Source organism: Triplophysa rosa, linkage group LG4 (assembly GCF_024868665.1).
Source record: "Triplophysa rosa linkage group LG4, Trosa_1v2, whole genome shotgun sequence".
NCBI classification, from domain to species: Eukaryota; Metazoa; Chordata; class Actinopteri; order Cypriniformes; family Nemacheilidae; genus Triplophysa; species Triplophysa rosa.
In genome coordinates this window covers 13,743,566-13,761,003 of record NC_079893.1, presented here as the reverse complement: position 1 = coordinate 13,761,003, position 17,438 = coordinate 13,743,566, and the positions used below count along the sequence as shown (strand labels likewise).

The 17,438-nt window shown below is 40.5% G+C and overlaps 1 protein-coding gene across 2 annotated transcripts in view; it reads left to right on the top strand.

Annotated features, from left to right (window-relative positions):
• Positions 1–912: 912 nt before the first annotated feature.
• usp53b (ubiquitin specific peptidase 53b) overlaps positions 913–17,438 on the top strand; it is a 32,678-nt gene continuing 16,152 nt past the window's right edge. The window contains exons 1-5 of one of the 2 annotated variants that reach the window (XM_057330717.1): positions 913–1,244; positions 8,490–9,198; positions 9,719–9,811; positions 10,602–10,736; positions 17,049–17,162. In XM_057330717.1, coding sequence (XP_057186700.1) covers positions 9,022–9,198; positions 9,719–9,811; positions 10,602–10,736; positions 17,049–17,162 — 519 coding nt within the window. In that variant the 5' untranslated portion in view covers positions 913–1,244; positions 8,490–9,021. Of the gene's footprint in view, positions 1,245–8,489; positions 9,199–9,718; positions 9,812–10,601; positions 10,737–17,044; positions 17,163–17,438 lie in introns of those variants that run through there. The other variant, XM_057330718.1, reaches the window with a different exon arrangement.

Genomic DNA, 17,438 nt, shown 5'->3' with positions numbered 1-17,438 from the left:
AATGGCTAAAGTCACTATAGAGTTTTTTTAGAGTCTTATTAATTTAAAACACAGTCCATGGATTACTATGATTAACCAATAAAGGCCTTATCAAAATTATATATTTTTTCTCCACATAACTCCCTTTAATATTTTGGTGGGTCTCAAAATAGATTACTACTTCTTGGTGGTCCTGAAATAAAAATTTTGGGAATTTAGTGGATGAACACTGTAACTGCAGTGACAGATACACATCACTGTAAGGCTGATGTAATCTTTGTTGTCTCAGTTACAGAACCGTTCACAGGTCAGACGTCAAGGCAGTTCAAGCCTGCAGCATAGTACCAACTAATTATTCACAAAACAATGACCTAGAAACACTAATTATAGCCAACAAAATATGGGCAGTACATGCTATTCTTCAAAACCAGAACCACATGGCGTGCCAAAGGAAGAGAACATAAAAAACTCACATAAATTTGAAAACAAATGTGCGTGTATATTCACGTGAAAATGTAAAAAATATAGTGAAAATTACCAAAAATAAAAAAATGTATAGTTCAAACAAAATGTTTTTTTTAAGAGAATTTTCTTACATTTGATCATCTTTAAGTCTGGCATGCGACGTATTTGTCCCAGTTTTAAACAGAGTTTTCGGTTTATATCTCTGATTTCATTTACGTCATGCTGTTTTAAGGATTTCCTCAGCCTAAATAACAAATAACACCGTAACACACGATGAACCTAAAAACACCAATATAGCCTAAAGATAATTTGATTACAACCCTTAAATAACATATGCTATCTGTAACGTACATATGTGTATGTTTTTATACAACAAACTCTGTAATGCAGTTCAGAAATCTAATGTCAAATCGGTTGTTCGGTTTGTGAGTCTCGTGAGGAGGATATGACTGAATCCACGCCCTCCAAACACGCTGGTTATTCTGCGGAATGGCAGTAAATAGTGTAGCGGTATATGAGGGGCGGAGTCTGAGCTTCTAACTCCACATCCATCAGAATAATCTCTAGCTCAGGATCTGAAAGGACAACATGTCGATGAGTGTGGAGCAGGAAGGCAAGAACACGGACACAGTGCGGCATTAGGACTGTGGATTTATCGCGCTTTATAACCGAGCAAAGAAGGATTCCGACAACAAGTAACTTGAGCTAACCGTGCAGAATGAACTCTCAGCTTGTCATGTGTATGGATAAACATGTTTATAAAAGCAGGATTTGATCGCCAGTAAACTGGACACGTGTAGGTAAGCCGTGTTTGTTTATTAACCGCTGTGCCTTATTTTGGGGCATCATAGGCGCGTTCTAATGCCACAAAATGCGGCATTGAGCAGGTCACCGGATGCGCATGCGCAGTAACAGGTGTACAGGCATGCTGAGCGCATTTCTGTTTTTGTTTATCATCTCCTTTATCCAAATACCGTTACATAGCAATATCATATGCCTTCTGTTGCATACCTTCATTGAAGAAAATCCTGCTTGTCAGAGACAGTGAAAGAAATATAACATTTTGCAGTGTTTCAGTGTGTTTACAAAGACTGTAAAGGCAGACTTGACATTCTGTGAAGGAAAATCCGTTGTTTTTTTAACTATTGGGTGCTTCAGGATTACTTTACCCTACAATAATAACTGTAAGACAATTTGTTATTATTCTAGCAAGCAGTGTTGTTCCATAAACAGTCTGTCCAATGATAATAATGTACTTTTTTTCTATTTAAAGAAGAACTAGTCTCCATGGTTGTATTTACTTTTTGTCAGGTGCATATCAGAAGCACAAAAATTCCTCAGAAAATCCTTTATTCTTGCACATCTTTATGTCATACATCCTGGATTTTTAGTGATAAAGGGAAATAATTCAGCATCAGTGCTGCAGCTGCCTAAAGCCCATCATTTTCATGCAGTAGCCATGGCAATGGTCCAGCATTTACAGTAATATACTGCGACACTGCGGCAACAAGTTCCACATTCATCCTGACCCTGGACACAGAGGATCTGGATGAAGGATTGGTGCTTAAAACTGAACACCAGTCAGATTTCTGTACACAATACTCAGCCATTATCAATGACACTGGTAAACCTCTTGCTACAATAAATACTGTCTCTTTAAAGACATCACACATTTATGTATGTCTGATATTTAATCAACTGTGGAATAACAAATAATATGATACCTTACAAGTATGTCTTGACCGAAATTTTGTAGAAAATTTCAGGTATATTCAAATTTTTTTATGGGCTTGGTTAATTACGTCAGGACTAAAATGTCAGGATACGCTGTCCATATTTTATGAGTTCAAGCACAAGTGCAAGCAGCATGTGACTAATTAAGATCGTTTAAGAATTTAGTAGCCTACTATAAATGAGAGTTGATTATGAAACACAGAAGAAGAAAAAAACATTTTTAGATTCTTCTAAAATATTCTAAAGTTACATAGAAATGCATGTAGCCTAATGCATGTTCTTTAAAATTACCTGTTCCTGCATTGATTACTCATAAAGTGTGGTCTGATCTCAGAGGTGTAAAGAGTACCTGAAAACCATACTTAAGTAAAAGTACAGATACCTTGCAGTGAAAATTACTCCATTACAAGTTACAAGTCACCAATTCCAAAACGACTTGAGTAAAAGTCTTTGAGTATCTGATTTTAACAGTACTTGAGTATTTTACTCATACTGAATGTATAGGCTCAAAGCAGCACTAGTCCTCAACACTTAAGAGACACAGCAGTGAAAAACTAGAAACAGTTGATTTGTGAAGTGAGCAATCGCATTTATTTTCTTAAATCATAATAAGACTGAACACCTCAAAATTGCAACAAATCATGGTCGACACCATAACCTACGTCATTACAAACACCCTAAGTCTCATTTAAGCTCAAGTGCTCATAAGTAAACCAAAGTCCTTCAAAAAGGTCTCTTCAATATAACAGATAAATAAAATAATGTTAAGTAGAATTAAAAAGTCAAAGCCTTTTTGCACTGGACATGCTGGTTTGGGCCTCATCGCCAGCTGCAGTCATGTCCTCATTTCACATACACTGTTAGCCCTTACCTGCCATTTCTACAGTAATACATTGGCAACACTGTTGCCAGCTAGTTACTGTAGGTGTTTTACAGTAAACTACTGCAATGGCTGTTTGAAGATACATTATTAAAGAATCTATTAACGCACTTAAGTCACACAGTCTTAGATGAACAAGTGTAAATAACAGATGAACACAATAAATCTGTCAAGATTTCACCAGAGGATAATTAAACACAAACATCAATAACATCTTCACATATTACAGACACCACTTTCACTTTATTTCTGTCATCTGTGTAAGATCTTATTGAGATTTAACTCTAGTTCATAGTGGTTCAATTATGTTTTAAGTCACCATTATGGCGATCAGTGTTTGCTTTGGTTGGACTCTTTGACTTTCTTGTAGCTTTAAAATGTACACTTATACAATAACACTGAAAGGGACTTTACAGGAACCGCAACTTTATGTTTGCTTAGTAACTGAAGATACATCTGAAAGAATTCAATCATTAAATAATAATAATATAGCATTTAAGATTTATTAAGATATGTTTGGTAAAGTGATTACATGTTATAATGGAAAGATCTCTGTCAGAAAATCTTTCTTTGCAATTGAGACACAGTTAGACACTTGACATACAAACCTCATCAATGGTGACAAACAATCATGAATGAGTTTTGTACTATGTACCCAGCATGCATTGCAGCATGAAGCTGTTCAGTTGATTGTCACCATTGTTGAGATTCATATGTGAATTGTTCATTTCTCTGTGTCCGACTCATTCTATAGGTTAATATTTTGTCTATATAGTGTGAGAGCACTTTTGAAAATTGAAATACTATACATTCTTTTTACTGGTTTACATCACTTCATGGCAATAGTCCCACCATATGGTCAAATTTTGAGCAAACATGTTTAGAGCACATTTAGGAAGAGTTAGTTTTAAAAACAAGAGCTTTTGTAGATGTGTGACCTACAGTAACTAGCTGGCAAGAGTGTTGCCAATATATTACTGTAGAAATAGCGGGTAAGGGCTAACCATGTATAAACCGCCAGCGATTGACATCTACCTGATACTGCACTCACATTCATATAAAGAAGCCATGTTGACAAGTGTTTGTAAGTTATGGCAAAATCCACAAGATTGTAGTACCTTCATTGCCCTGTAAATGGCAATATTAATTATAAGATAGGTGGCATGCAAAATGTAATGTGTAATTGCATTAGTCATTACAAATGTAGTGGAGTAAAGAGTACATATACTTGTTCAAAAATGTAGTTAAGTAGAGAGTAAAAGTTGCTAATATCTTTAATACTCAGTACAACTACAAAGTAGCCAAAAAGATACTTAAGTAAAGTAACTAAGTACATTTACTCCAATACTTTACACCACTGCCATTAAATGTGTAGATTTGTCATACAATTTTTTTACAGTATTCAATTCATGCTTACAACTCTTCAAATAGTAAATATAAACATTCCTCTATTAGAAAAAAAGGAAAAACAAATGATTTTGTGAGCATCCATTACAGTAGAAAAGGCATGTCTAAAGCATTTTAACCTAAAACCATTATAGCAGGCATTTTATATATTTTATCTGATACTTGTCATTATGCCTCCCAGCACTGAGGTAAATACCAGTGATAGTCTGGCTAAGTATTTGATGTTACATTGGTGGATTGTTCCAAATATTACAATTTCATGTCACTGCAATCATTTTTTTCATGATGTAATATGACATATACAGTGTACAATATGTACAAACAGTATTTACTATCCAATATACACACACAAATGTGACTAATGTTGTGCCTGGTGCAATTGTGTCAACTGGACAGAATTATTGGGGGCACTGTATGTGAGAACAAGTTGTTTCTGTGTGAGTATGTTTTTGTTCTGACAGTTCGGCAGTACTTTTTGTAAAGATGAAAGACAGATTGAGCAGAGTATGAGAGGTCTTGATCTTGACTCATGAAGGCCCTGGAGGCAAGGCAAACAGCAACCAATAGTTTTCTGAGTTGAGCATGCAATACCGTAGTCTGCTCATGCCTCAGATCATGTGCTGGGGCTGCTTGTTGATTGTGAGTGAGAGATGAGGAGCAATATGCCTTAAATGCTTTAGGAGAAAGGTCCCGCAGTCCTGATTTGGACAAAATGGAAATAAATTGCCTGATGTGTGGGACATGTTAGCTTTGGATTATTCAAAACTATAGACCGTTTCATCTGACACCTGTGCCTGACCCCCAGTTAACTTCCGGTTTGTATTTGTCTAGTGTCTAATAATATAACTATTTATATATTTATTTAATTTATGTTCATATTAATTTGTATTATTATTTTACTGTATAATAATTGTATTAAATAAACGATTTGTTGAATTTTGTATGTTAATTTTATTAAATTAAAAAAATGTTGAATGGGTCCTGTAGGTCGGTCGCATTTAAACAAACCGTATGGTACATTGACATCTAGCGGTTAAACTTGGTAACGCAGTCTAAACTCAAAACATTATAGAGATACAAGTTTAACCAATTAACGGTTCTTCTCGGTTTCTTTTGATTGTTATCAGAAACAACTTACAGGCATTCTATTGTTTGTGAATGTGTACCAGAAGTTAAGGTGGGGGTCACAAAAGTGCGCATGCGCAGTAACATTTGTTTATGTTGTTAAAATGAAACCTTCTTTAATAAATCTTATTCAGATTATTAATATTCAATCAAATTAGACGTTTGGTTGCGTCTTACATTTATTTTCTGAGTTTAACCAGTGAAAGTCCACCTAGATTGAACCTTTCTTAAGTTTTGGCGAACTATTTTTTGAGCTATTGACCTGTAGACTTGAACATATTGTCATGGCTCTGCTTCATTTAGTCATGTTTTTCTTGGTCCTGTAGCAGAGCCATGACAAAGCCTTTGGTTATGTGTGGAGAGAAACATATTATTGTCCTTTTGACAATAATATACGTTCTCTCCAGTGTCTCGTCATTGGCCCCGCCCCTCTCATTTCTTGTATTGCTTTCCTCTGGTGTCTTATGTTCCACACCTGCCCTCGCTCGTTATCCCTCATTTGTCTTTCCTATATATACCCTCTTGTTTCTTTGTCCTGTGCTTGTGGATTGTTCTGCGTTTTGTACTGTGTATGTGAACCCTTACCATGTGCTATGTTTCGTGTGTTTGTCTACCTGTTCCCCGAGTTCTTGCTGTGTCTGTAAGTTTGGTTTATTTCTTTAGCCTTAGTTTCTGTTTTGCCCCATAGGGGGAAGTTTTTCTTTGTCTTTTTGAAAAGCTTTTGGTTATTGTGTTCAGTGATCCCCATCGTGGGTTTTTGTTTTGTCTTTTGTATTTATTATTAAAGTCTTGTTTTGTTAAACCCCTTCACGCCTGCCTGCAATTGGGTTCTTCCTGCCTCATTCGTGACAGAATCCACGAGCCACTATGAACCCAGCAGGCAGCACCTCGGCCTCTACCAGGCGGGAGTTGGCCAATTGGTGGCAGTCAACCACTGCCAGGATCCAGAGGGGCGACGGCCCATTTCCTCCGCAGGGCGACCGGGCCCTCGCCGAATATGCCCAGACATCGGCAAGGAGGAGAGGCTTTCTTCCCGAGGCTATTATGAACGCCTTCTTCCTTGCGGGCCTGGTCAACCCTCCATCTCTGGAGGACCGAGAGAGAATGGTCAGGGGGTCATTCAAAGACATGGTTAATGGCCTCTCCTCCAGCGACCACCCAGGCTCCTCAAGCTCCAGCCTACCTCCTATTGCGGAGGATTGTGTAGTGGCGGTCGCCACCCTTGGGAACGCCACACCTTCCGCTTCAGCCCCTGCAGTCTCGTCTCCACCAGTCAGCCTGGGTGGCAAGCGGGGAAGGCGAGCGTCCTGGGGATCCACCTCCGAGGAGTCCCAGCCGGAGCCAGCCGTGCCTTATACCTCCTTCCATCACCCGACCACCAGCCGGGTGGCTCGGCGGAAGAAGAAAAGGCAGTGGCGGGCAGCGTGGACTCCAACCCAGCCGGTGCAGCCGGCATCCAGTCCGGTGTCCAGTCTTGTGTCCAGTCCTGTGTCCAGTCCGGTGGTCCAGCCGGAATCCAGTCCGGTGGTCCGGCCGGCGTCCAGTCCGGTGGTCCGGCCAACGTCCAGTCCGGTGGTCCGGCCGGCGTCCAGTCCGGCGTCCCAGCTGGTGATCCAGCCGGCCTTCCAGCCGGCGTCATGCCCTGTTCAGCCGGCCTTCCAGCCGGCGTCAAGCCCTGTCCAGCCGGCCTTCCAGCCGGTCCCCAGTCCGGTAGCCAAGCCGGCCCCTGGGAAACTCCCAGGGCCAAAGACTGTCCCCCCCAGGACTCCCCCTAAGTCCCCCAGGACTCCGCGCCCTCGAGCGCAGCCGGGGACTGGGACTATTCCCCCCAACCTTGTCCTGTGCTCGTGGATTGTTCTGCGTTTTGTACTGTGTATGTGAACCCTTACCATGTGCTATGTTTCGTGCGTTTGTCTACCTGTTCCCCGAGTTCTTGCAGTGTCTGTAAGTTTGGTTTATTTCTTTAGCCTTAGTTTCTGTTTTGCCCCATAGTGGGAAGTTTTTCTCTGTGATCCCCATCGTGGTTTTTTTTGTCTTTTGTATTTATTATTAAAGTCTTATTTTGTTAAACCCCTTCACGCCTGCCTGCAATTGGGTTCTTCCTGCCTCATTCGTGACACATATAATCTCATCACTGCATACTCATCACTGCATACAGAATTCTGAAAGAGCAAATGGGCAAGTTTCTTCCAAAGCTTTTCACCATACTAATAGCACAGATCTCAACATTTAGTGTTTTAAATACCCATGTGAAGTAGCATTATTTTATTTTTGAAGCATGATTTTCCATAGTCAGTTAAGTGCCGCTTTTAGAACTATCACATCCGTAACGGTCCATATTCCTGATAAATGGGCACATGAAAATGAAAATATAGAAACTATTTAATGTTCTATAAGAGTCATCCCTTCTCCGTTTGTTGGGTTTTATTGCTTCTGGTTTATTCATTTTAATTCACTACGAAGTATGTAGTCTCTCAAAAATTGTCCTTTTGTCAACACCTTTTGTAACGTGTTTGTTCCCCTAGTAGAAAACGTGTATAGAGACAGATATTTTTCTGTTGTTTAGACTCTATCAGCAGGGGTTTGGTAAAATATAAACAGATAGTTTGCTAACAAATAGGTTCTCTGAGTGTTTATTTGTTGCATCCATAACGCAACATGTCATATCCAAAAGCTGGAATTCCCCAAACAGTTTTTTGTGGAATTCAAGAGGTAATAGTACTCTGTATGATCTATAAACCTATAGAAAATGTTGCTTTTTATTGAAATGGGAGTTCTTGTTATAACAACATATCAAATGTCTGTTGTAATCTGAAGTACCTTTTAATCATTTAACAACATTGATTTTCTTTTCTTTTACAATGTCTAATCTAATCTTTCTTTCCCCCTCTCTCTGTAGGTCTTCCCTTAATAGCCATTGTTTCACCTCAGTGCCTGTCCTAAGGAGTCCTTATGGATAACCCCCTTCAATGACCTCCGTTGACTTTGCTGGAAATGCTGAGGAGAGTAATGGATTTATTTTTCCATCTGCATCCCTTCCCTTATTTCCAGAGTGCCTGGATGCAGTTAAACCCAAACAAACAGAGGAGACTTAGTGTAATCATTGTCACAGTAACAGCAGGACTGCTAAAGCAATGTGCTGCAACTTGTGGCTAGATGTCAAAAGCTCACATTAAATAAAAAGCCACTGCGTTGAATGATTCGCTCATATCCCAATGGTGTGCTTTCAAATCCTGCACATTGAACGAATTGCAGTGCAGTATAACAGTTTTACTCAGTTTGTATTGCCACTAGAGCACTGTGAGGTTGTCCGCTCTGTCAGGTACTGGGACTGCTGGGCACTAATGTTGCCCAAGACAGAAACACCAACCTCAAGTTGCTTGAGTAATTGACTCCAGCTGTCTGCTGGAGAGGGTCAGGCTTCCAATCTTATGGCATGGGTCAAACTGTTTAAAAAGCCTGGAGGCAGCATGGCTGGTACTGGTGCCTGCAGCGGCACTGGGCTAGGCAAGTCCTACCAGCCAGGCAGCATGATCTCACTCGCCCTGACCAAAGGTCTTCTTAATGAGCCAGGCCAGAACAGCTGTTTCCTCAACAGTGCTGTGCAGGTGAGTGAAGTGATGACAAAATATGGTGGTGGATGATTGGGCAAAAATAAACCCTAAACCCTGTAAATGTGTCCTGAATAGCCCCCATATCCTTTTAATATAGTGCACTATTGGGGACTGACATTCTTAGTGGTGTCTGAAACTGAAAGTCGAGTGCACTTATTCAATCCCATGAGGCACCGTGATAATGAGCCCTAATAACCCCTAACCATTTACTGTGAGGGTTTGCACTGAATGAATTTCTGCATTGCAGAAAAAGATAGATGCACTCAATTCACTTGTTTTCATCTTCAAGTGAACAGTCTTGATAATATAGGAAAGAGTAAAATCCGGTATGGGGGGAATGGGGCGATTCTGGACAGTCAGTGACAATTCTGCATTTTTTTGATCACTTTTTTGGGCATGTATAGAAATGCCAAAAAAAACAGTATATGGCTTCTTATTGCAGCAGAACATGGATGGAATATGGTGTTGTATTGTACTGTAGGCTGTGTACAAATTAAACACCAGTTTCTTACAGGTTCTTTGGCAGCTTGACATCTTCAGGAGGAGCCTACGACAGCTCTCTGGTCATTTCTGCTTGGGTGATGCCTGTATTTTCTGTGCTTTAAAAGTGAGTACCGAAAGGTTCCTGCTGTATTTAGACAACATTGTTTGGCATCATTGACAAGCTTCCAACAAGTTTAAAATTGTTTGAAGAAATTTGTTTATAAAACAGGAAACTTTAGAACATAGAGAACAAAGGAATAACTGGATGTCAGGTTAAGTTAACTTAGGCCTGGGACACTAGATGATATCAAATCTTAACCGATTTTAAATCTATGGGAGACCACAGACATTAGGACAATTTTATGTTTGATCAATAAAAGCTAACAACATTTGGCTAAAGTTTGCTTGCTTCCTTTGGCTATTTTGGGTGTCTTGTTGGAAAAGGCTAGATATTTACGATTTGGGATCGGGGCGCCAACGTGATTGGGAGCAGTAAAGTAATCTAAATGTCACATATGTAAGGATTTATACAAAAAGTCAGTTGAGATAAGCTCTGAATTCGCTGGGGGTGCAAAGTGAAGTCTTCAGGTGTGTGGCCAGCCTTATTTACCTACATTCAACTTAAACCAAACTTGAAATATTTTTATACAACATTACAAAAATTGAATCTGTTGTGTACTGTGGTTGTTAATAGAGTTAACACACCTGAATCATTAAATCAAGGTTTGTATATGCTGTCTGTTTAGAGTTGGAGCAAAAGAGTAAGAGACACAAAATGACTGAGTCAGCTTACTGCTGTAGGACACAACCAAACTGTCAAAAAACACAAATTTACTCTCTAAAAACTATACCTGCATTTCTGAGTTTGTGAGTGAGAGGTTTATGGCACGCTTCGCTTCTGTTTCTTTTTGCAGAGCATTTTCTGTCAGTTCCAGCAGAGTAGAGAACGGGCTCTGCCGTCGGACACCTTGCGTCATGCTCTGGCCGAGACCTTTAAAGATGAGCAGCGCTTCCAGCTGGGCATCATGGATGATGCTGCAGAGTGTTTTGTATGTCTAAAGTGGTTTATACATCATCACTGTGTCAACATAACTCATTAAAATTAGATCAGGGTAGAGCTGAAGATCTTTGCCCGAACCTGACGTGACCCGACGGGTTCGGGCTAAATTTCTATCGTTTTACACGGGCTCGGGCCGGGCTCGGGCGGTAAATGAGCGGTCATGTGATGCGTTCCGATTAGCGCAACAAAGATGCAAAAATGGATGCTGAGGGTTGCAACACATTCTCACTCCCAACTCGTCACATATTTATGCTCGGTCAGCGCCCTTCGGCGTCACTTTTGAACGTGCAGGGTACTCCTTTGACGTCGTTTTTCGACATGAAGGGCACGCGAATTTCACCGTGATTATGAAAATGTATATTAGATATAATTTGCAATGATGATGTTTCGGGGTTTAATTTAAGTTTAATGGCCAGGATAATTGCATTTACATGACACTATTCAGACAGTTTGAGCAAGTAATGTTTATTGAATGTTTAAAACAGTTTATTTATCGTAATATAAAACACATAATACAAGCAGTCACAATGTTGTTCAAAAATACAGATATTCCAAGGGTACCACTACCAACGCGAAACGATCGATTTGTATGAGGAACAGATGCGAAAGCGATCACCGTCCGCCGTAAATCTCAAATCCAGTGAAGAACGAAGTTCAAAATTTGCTGCCCGAGGAAGTTACGTCAGCTTCGATGCCATTGGCTTTCCCGTGGCTCGTGTCCGATCGCGTCATTTTGTTGGCTTTGAACATGAAACGGTATTGGCTCCCGCAACCGACTGCATCTAGCTGTTCCGGTTTATCTTTTGAATGGGAGCCTCAGCCGAGTTCATGTATTCACGGACACGCACGGCATCTCCATTGTAATGTTATCGTAAGGCTTTGGTGCAAAAAGGTATGCGAAACAAGTTGTTTGTTTAATTTTGTAATGCTTTTGGTCAGTTTGTGTAATAAATACCTGTGACTGTACTTTTATTCGCGTGTTGTGTTTTATATGGCTGAGAAGTGGTTAGGGTTAGGTTTAGGGTGAGGTTGGGGTTAGGTGCTACAAAATATTAAAACCATAAATAATTATGAAATGCTAAGAATTGCACGCATCTCGGTCTGGAGCATTTAGAAAACAGCAACGCAGTTCCCTGTTTGTCGAAAAACAACGCCAAAGGGGTACTCTGCGCGTTCAAATGTGACGCCGTGGGGCGCTGACCGAGTGTAAATATGTGACGAGTCGGGAGTGAGAACGGGTTGGCTGAGGAGGTGAAACAGAGGCTTGCCTCTGGCGATTACGTTTTGGTTGCACCAGCAACTAAAGCAAAGTCTGAGGTGTGGAAAAGTTTTGACCATGTGCATAATGAGAATAATGAGCCAGTGGGATATGTGAGATGTTACGATGTTACAGAGGACTTATTTATTTCTTTGTTCCAACATCCAAGTGGCCTATAGCCTACGTTCAGGGGCGCAACTGCACATTTTCTGAGGGGTATGCGAGATCAGTATTGGCGCCCCCCATCGGCCACCCCAATGTAGAAAACACACAACAAATAAAAAATCCGCAGACAAGTTGTATATTACCTTTGGAGTCATTCTATTTTACATCATGTGAAGGTGACAATCAGATTTGCATCTATAACAGATGTCACGAACGAGGTGTGAGACACGGAGAGAGGACCCAAGTGCAGACAGGGTAAGGGGTAAACTAGACTTTAATAAATAATAAGACGAAACAAAAACCCACGATGGGGCAAAACCAAAACACGGGTATACACAAAACCAGGTAAGGGTAAACACGAAATACCTGGTCACATTACAAAGCTACACATAACATATACATGGGGATACAAAAAAACTAACTATACTAACAAAGACTCAAGACACAGACTCAACACACCGTCACACACGAGTGACAACAGAACAATGATCAGCACAGGACAGAAAACACAGGGACCTTATAAAGGGGGACAAAACAAGAGGGAACAGGTGTGGGGCATGAACTAATTAACAATCAAAACGAGGAGACGAAAGGGCGGGAACAGAGACGCAACACCGGAGAGTGGAAGGCCAACAGGGTCAAAACGCTTCTCTCCACATAAAACAAGAGGTTCTGTCATGGTTCTGCCACTAGGTCAAGAAAAGCAAGACAAGATGGGGCATGACAGAAGCCCCTCCTCAAGGAACAAACAAGACTAGACAGACTGTGACAAAACAAACATAACCATACAAAACACGACCAAAAACGTGATACATAGAAAAAAAAGTCCAAACAAAGACATGGCGCCAGCTGGAAGGCCGGCTAAACAGCACATGGCACCCGCTGGATGGCCGACTGGACAGTACATGGCGCCGGCTGGATGGCCGGCTGGACAGTACATGGTGCCGACTGGAAGGCTGGCTGGACAGTACATGGCGCCGGCTGGATGGCTGGCTGGACAACACATGACGCCGGCAGGACAGTATATGGCGCCGGCTGGATGGCCGGCTGGACAGTACATGGCGCCGGCTAGAAGTCTGGCTGGACAATACATGGCTGGGAGGCCGGCTATCACCGGCTGGTCAGGCCTGGATGCCGACGAGACGGGACGGGAAGTCGGTGACTGGGCAGCGCTCTCTGGCGGCTGGGCAGCGTTCTCCGACGGCTGGGCAGCGCTCTTTGGCAGCTGGGCAGCAAACAAGGACAGGAACAACACAAAACAAGGTGTCGACTTCGACAGGCCTGGGTACCAGCTGGGAACAGGACACCGGCGGTCTCGACCCTGGAGGGAAACCCGATGACCTCAACCCTGGAAGGGAGCCCGGCGGTCTCGATCCAGGACGGGGTTCCGGCAGTCTCAACCCTGGAAGGGAGTCCGGCGGCTTCAACCCTGGAGGGGAGTCCAGCGGTATCGACCCCTCCCGCTGCGATCCCTCTGTCTGCTGGGTCCGACGTTGACTGATCCTTCTGTCACGAACGAGGTGTGAGACACGGAGAGAGGACCCAAGTGTAGACATGGTAAGGGGTAAACTAGACTTTAATAAATAATAACAAGACGAAAACAAAAACCCACGATGGGGCAAAACCAAAACACGGGTATACACAAAACCAGGTAAGGGGAAACACAAAATACCTGGTCACATTACAAAGCTACACATAACATATACATGGGGATACAAAAAACTAACTATACTAACAAAGACTCAAGACACAGACTCACCACACCGTCACACACGAGTGACAACAGAACAATGATCAGCACAGGGACCTTATAAGGGGGACAAAACAAGAGGGAACAGGTGTGGGGCATGAACTAATTAACAATCAAAACGAGGAGACGAAAGGGCAGGAACAGAGAAGCAACACCGGAGAGTGGAAGGCCAACAGGGTCAAAACGCTTCTCTCCACATAAAACAAGAGGTTCTGTCATGGTTCTGCCACTAGGTCAAGAAAAGCAAGACTAGATGGGGCAGAACCATGACAACAGAAGCATAAAGATTTCCTTTTACAGAAACACTTTTCCAACTGCTTCACAGTATAACAGATACACAATTCTGAAAAGATAAATAACAATCTGAAAAATAATTAAACAAAGGAGCAAAAAGTAGTAAAAGTACATAAAGTTTATGTTCAGACATACACAACAAATTAGGGCAGAAACTAACGATTATTTTAATAACCGTATAATTGTGGACGATTGTTTTTTTTATTAATCGGATAACAGGCTGAACAGTTTTTAAATTGATCTTTTGATTATAATAACTAAATAAGACTTCAAATAAGGCTATTTATTGTATTCTTTGAAAAGTGAGTTTCACTTATGTAGTCTAGAATTTTGACATTTAAAACCTTTAACAAAAAAACTTGTCAAGTTTTAAACAATAAAACTTCTTTAAATATCCCAAATATAAGTAACAATCGAGTTGTAGCCCATTAGAGATATGCTGATGAGGAAATAAACTTATTTTGATCTTTAAAGTTATACAGTTAGGTTATTGTTATCAGAATAAGACGTATCACATGATATACTCGCATTGTATTTTTTTGTTCTTTTCCCACTTAGGCCTACTTTAAAACGAATGCTTAGTTTGTGGTTCATTAATATTGAATAAAAACACAACAATAAAATTAGCCTATGTTAAACATACCTTTACTGTGCACTTATAATTAAAATATTATTGAAAAAACGAAATAAGATGGATAACAGATATTATAACGCAAATAAATAAAAAATCTTTGGATTTTCCCCTTGCTTTAAGCATTTTTAGTTTGTGGTTCACATTTTATGAAAACATCATTAGAGTAAAACAAAGACAAACTCACTTACATTGAACGCTCAAATTATTTTTTTATTAACAAACGTTCTTTTGCGCTCTTGTCTCTGTCATCCTATCAATCATTGCGCTGTTTCAGTGTCCACACGCAATATCTCCGGTGCTCTGTGCTGCGCGCTGTTTGCAGAAGACGTAACTGCTCGCGTTATGTGAAGGACACGGACCTGACGTTCAAACTGCACAGCTCGCTTTGTCATATGGGGAAAACGCGTCCGACGATTAATGAAGAACCCGATAATGCGTGATAGTGGGAGACGTAACAGCTTTAACAACTCAGACTCACCCGAATGTAATTATAAAGTGTCATGAATGGTGGGTGGTGAGAGACACGGAGACAGAGGACCCAGGTGCAGACAGCGGGTAAGGGGTTAACACAAACTTTAATAAATAAAAAGCAACAAAACAAAGACCCACGTGGGGGTAAAGTAACAAACATGGAAACAGGAACAAGACTAACTAAACTAACAGGACTAGACTAAAACACATCACAACTACAAAATAAACTAAACTAAACTAAACTAACTCAAAGACAGGAACTCACCACATTACACAAACACGACACAGTACAATGAACCAGCATGAGACAGAAGACACAAGGGCATAAAGGGGATAAATCAAGAGGGGACAGGTGCAGGACATGAACTAATTAACAAACAATAACGAGGAGACGAAAGGGCGGGAACAGAGACGCCACACCGGAGAGAGGGAGTATATGGAATGCCAAAACTGACTCTCTCCACATAAAACAAGAGGTTCTATCATGGTTCTGCCACTAGGTCAAGAAAAGCAAGACAAGGTGGGACAGAACCATGACATAAAGCTCCTTCACAAACATAGATTTATTTTATAAGCGCCAAAGATGTAGGCCTAGAGGTGACCTGATATTGTATTATAATATGAACTACCTCTCAGGCAACGTTAAATAACTTGTTTTTTACTTGTCAATTTACTTTTCATTTTCATGTTCTGTTCTGCGCTTTGGGAAGTTTCTTTGCTCGATCCATTTGGTCATTTGACTGTGAAAGAGTGATTGGTTGACATAATAACTTGATTAAATAAATTATATATTTATTGAACTCGTTTAAAATGCTAGACAAAAGTGAAACTAAAACGTTTTAGATAATTACTTTTTCGTTATATTTTTTATAACGTTTTATTAAAAAAAACGTTAAATAATTTTTTGGCATAATGGCGCCCCCACTTGTGCGGCGCCCCATGCACCGCATATACTGCATACCCCATTTTTGCGCCCCTGCCTACGTTAGTCATTAATAAATTATGTTAAAACATGTATACATGACTCATTCTTGACAAAAAACTGTGTGCGTGCGCACATTTGAATAGCCTAATGTCGGGCTGTAAACGGGTTCGGGCTTTTAAAAAGCTGTCAATCAAAATGTACTTGTCGGGCTCGGGCCGAATTCTGTCGGGCTCGGGCACTGTCGGGCCTAACTTTTAAGGCCCGATTACAGCTCTAGATCAGGGTCACTGCTGGCGTTCACTTGTTGTGACCATCAGAATTTACGTGGTCAACGGTCTTTAGATTTCATGAGCTTTGCAGTTTGTGTTTTATAGTGTAAACTACACAACATAAAGCCTTTGATGACCTTTAAGCATCATAATAGTGAACACAATGGCGTTTAAAGGACAATCTCTGAGACCGTTCACCAAGAGACTGCACAGATTTTTGGCCGTACACATTTCTAGATACAGATTTTGTTCTATACGTGTTGGGTGCATTGGCTAGTTGTAAACTGTATGAGGAATCAAATATAATCACTGAATAATTGTAATCCTATTGGCATCAATTATTTGGAGTTGCTTTGTGTCTTTAATCTACTTTGTGATATGCTGCTTATGCTTATAATAATGACGATTATGACAAAAATAACAGTAGGAACTATCAGGTTACTGCTAAGAATAACTCTAGAAGGCAGTCAGGTATCAACATAATCTCATTCCCCATTGATCATTGCTGTTCTTTTCTGTACATTTTGGGAGACAGGAGAACATTCTGGAAAGGATACACCTGCACCTTGTGTCTGACTCAGCAACAGAAATTTGTACTTCCAAATCATGCATCACCCACCAGAAGTTTGCCATGACTCTCTATGAGCAGGTACTTTGTCTCTGACTCATGTTCATTGTTGCAATTACATAATACAATTGACTTTTCACACATTTAATGCAATTATTAACCCAAGCATGTTTTAAATTATTTCAAGGAATTAAATTCTTAATTCCAAAGAGTGTTTATACACTTTACAAATAGTAAAAAGCGACCAAAATAAGACTTATACAGTATGAAAGCACTATACAGTATGTTATATATTTATGTTACTAATCCACAGCAGTCTAATAAAGTACAATGTATGGGATGTTTCTGCTGTTATAT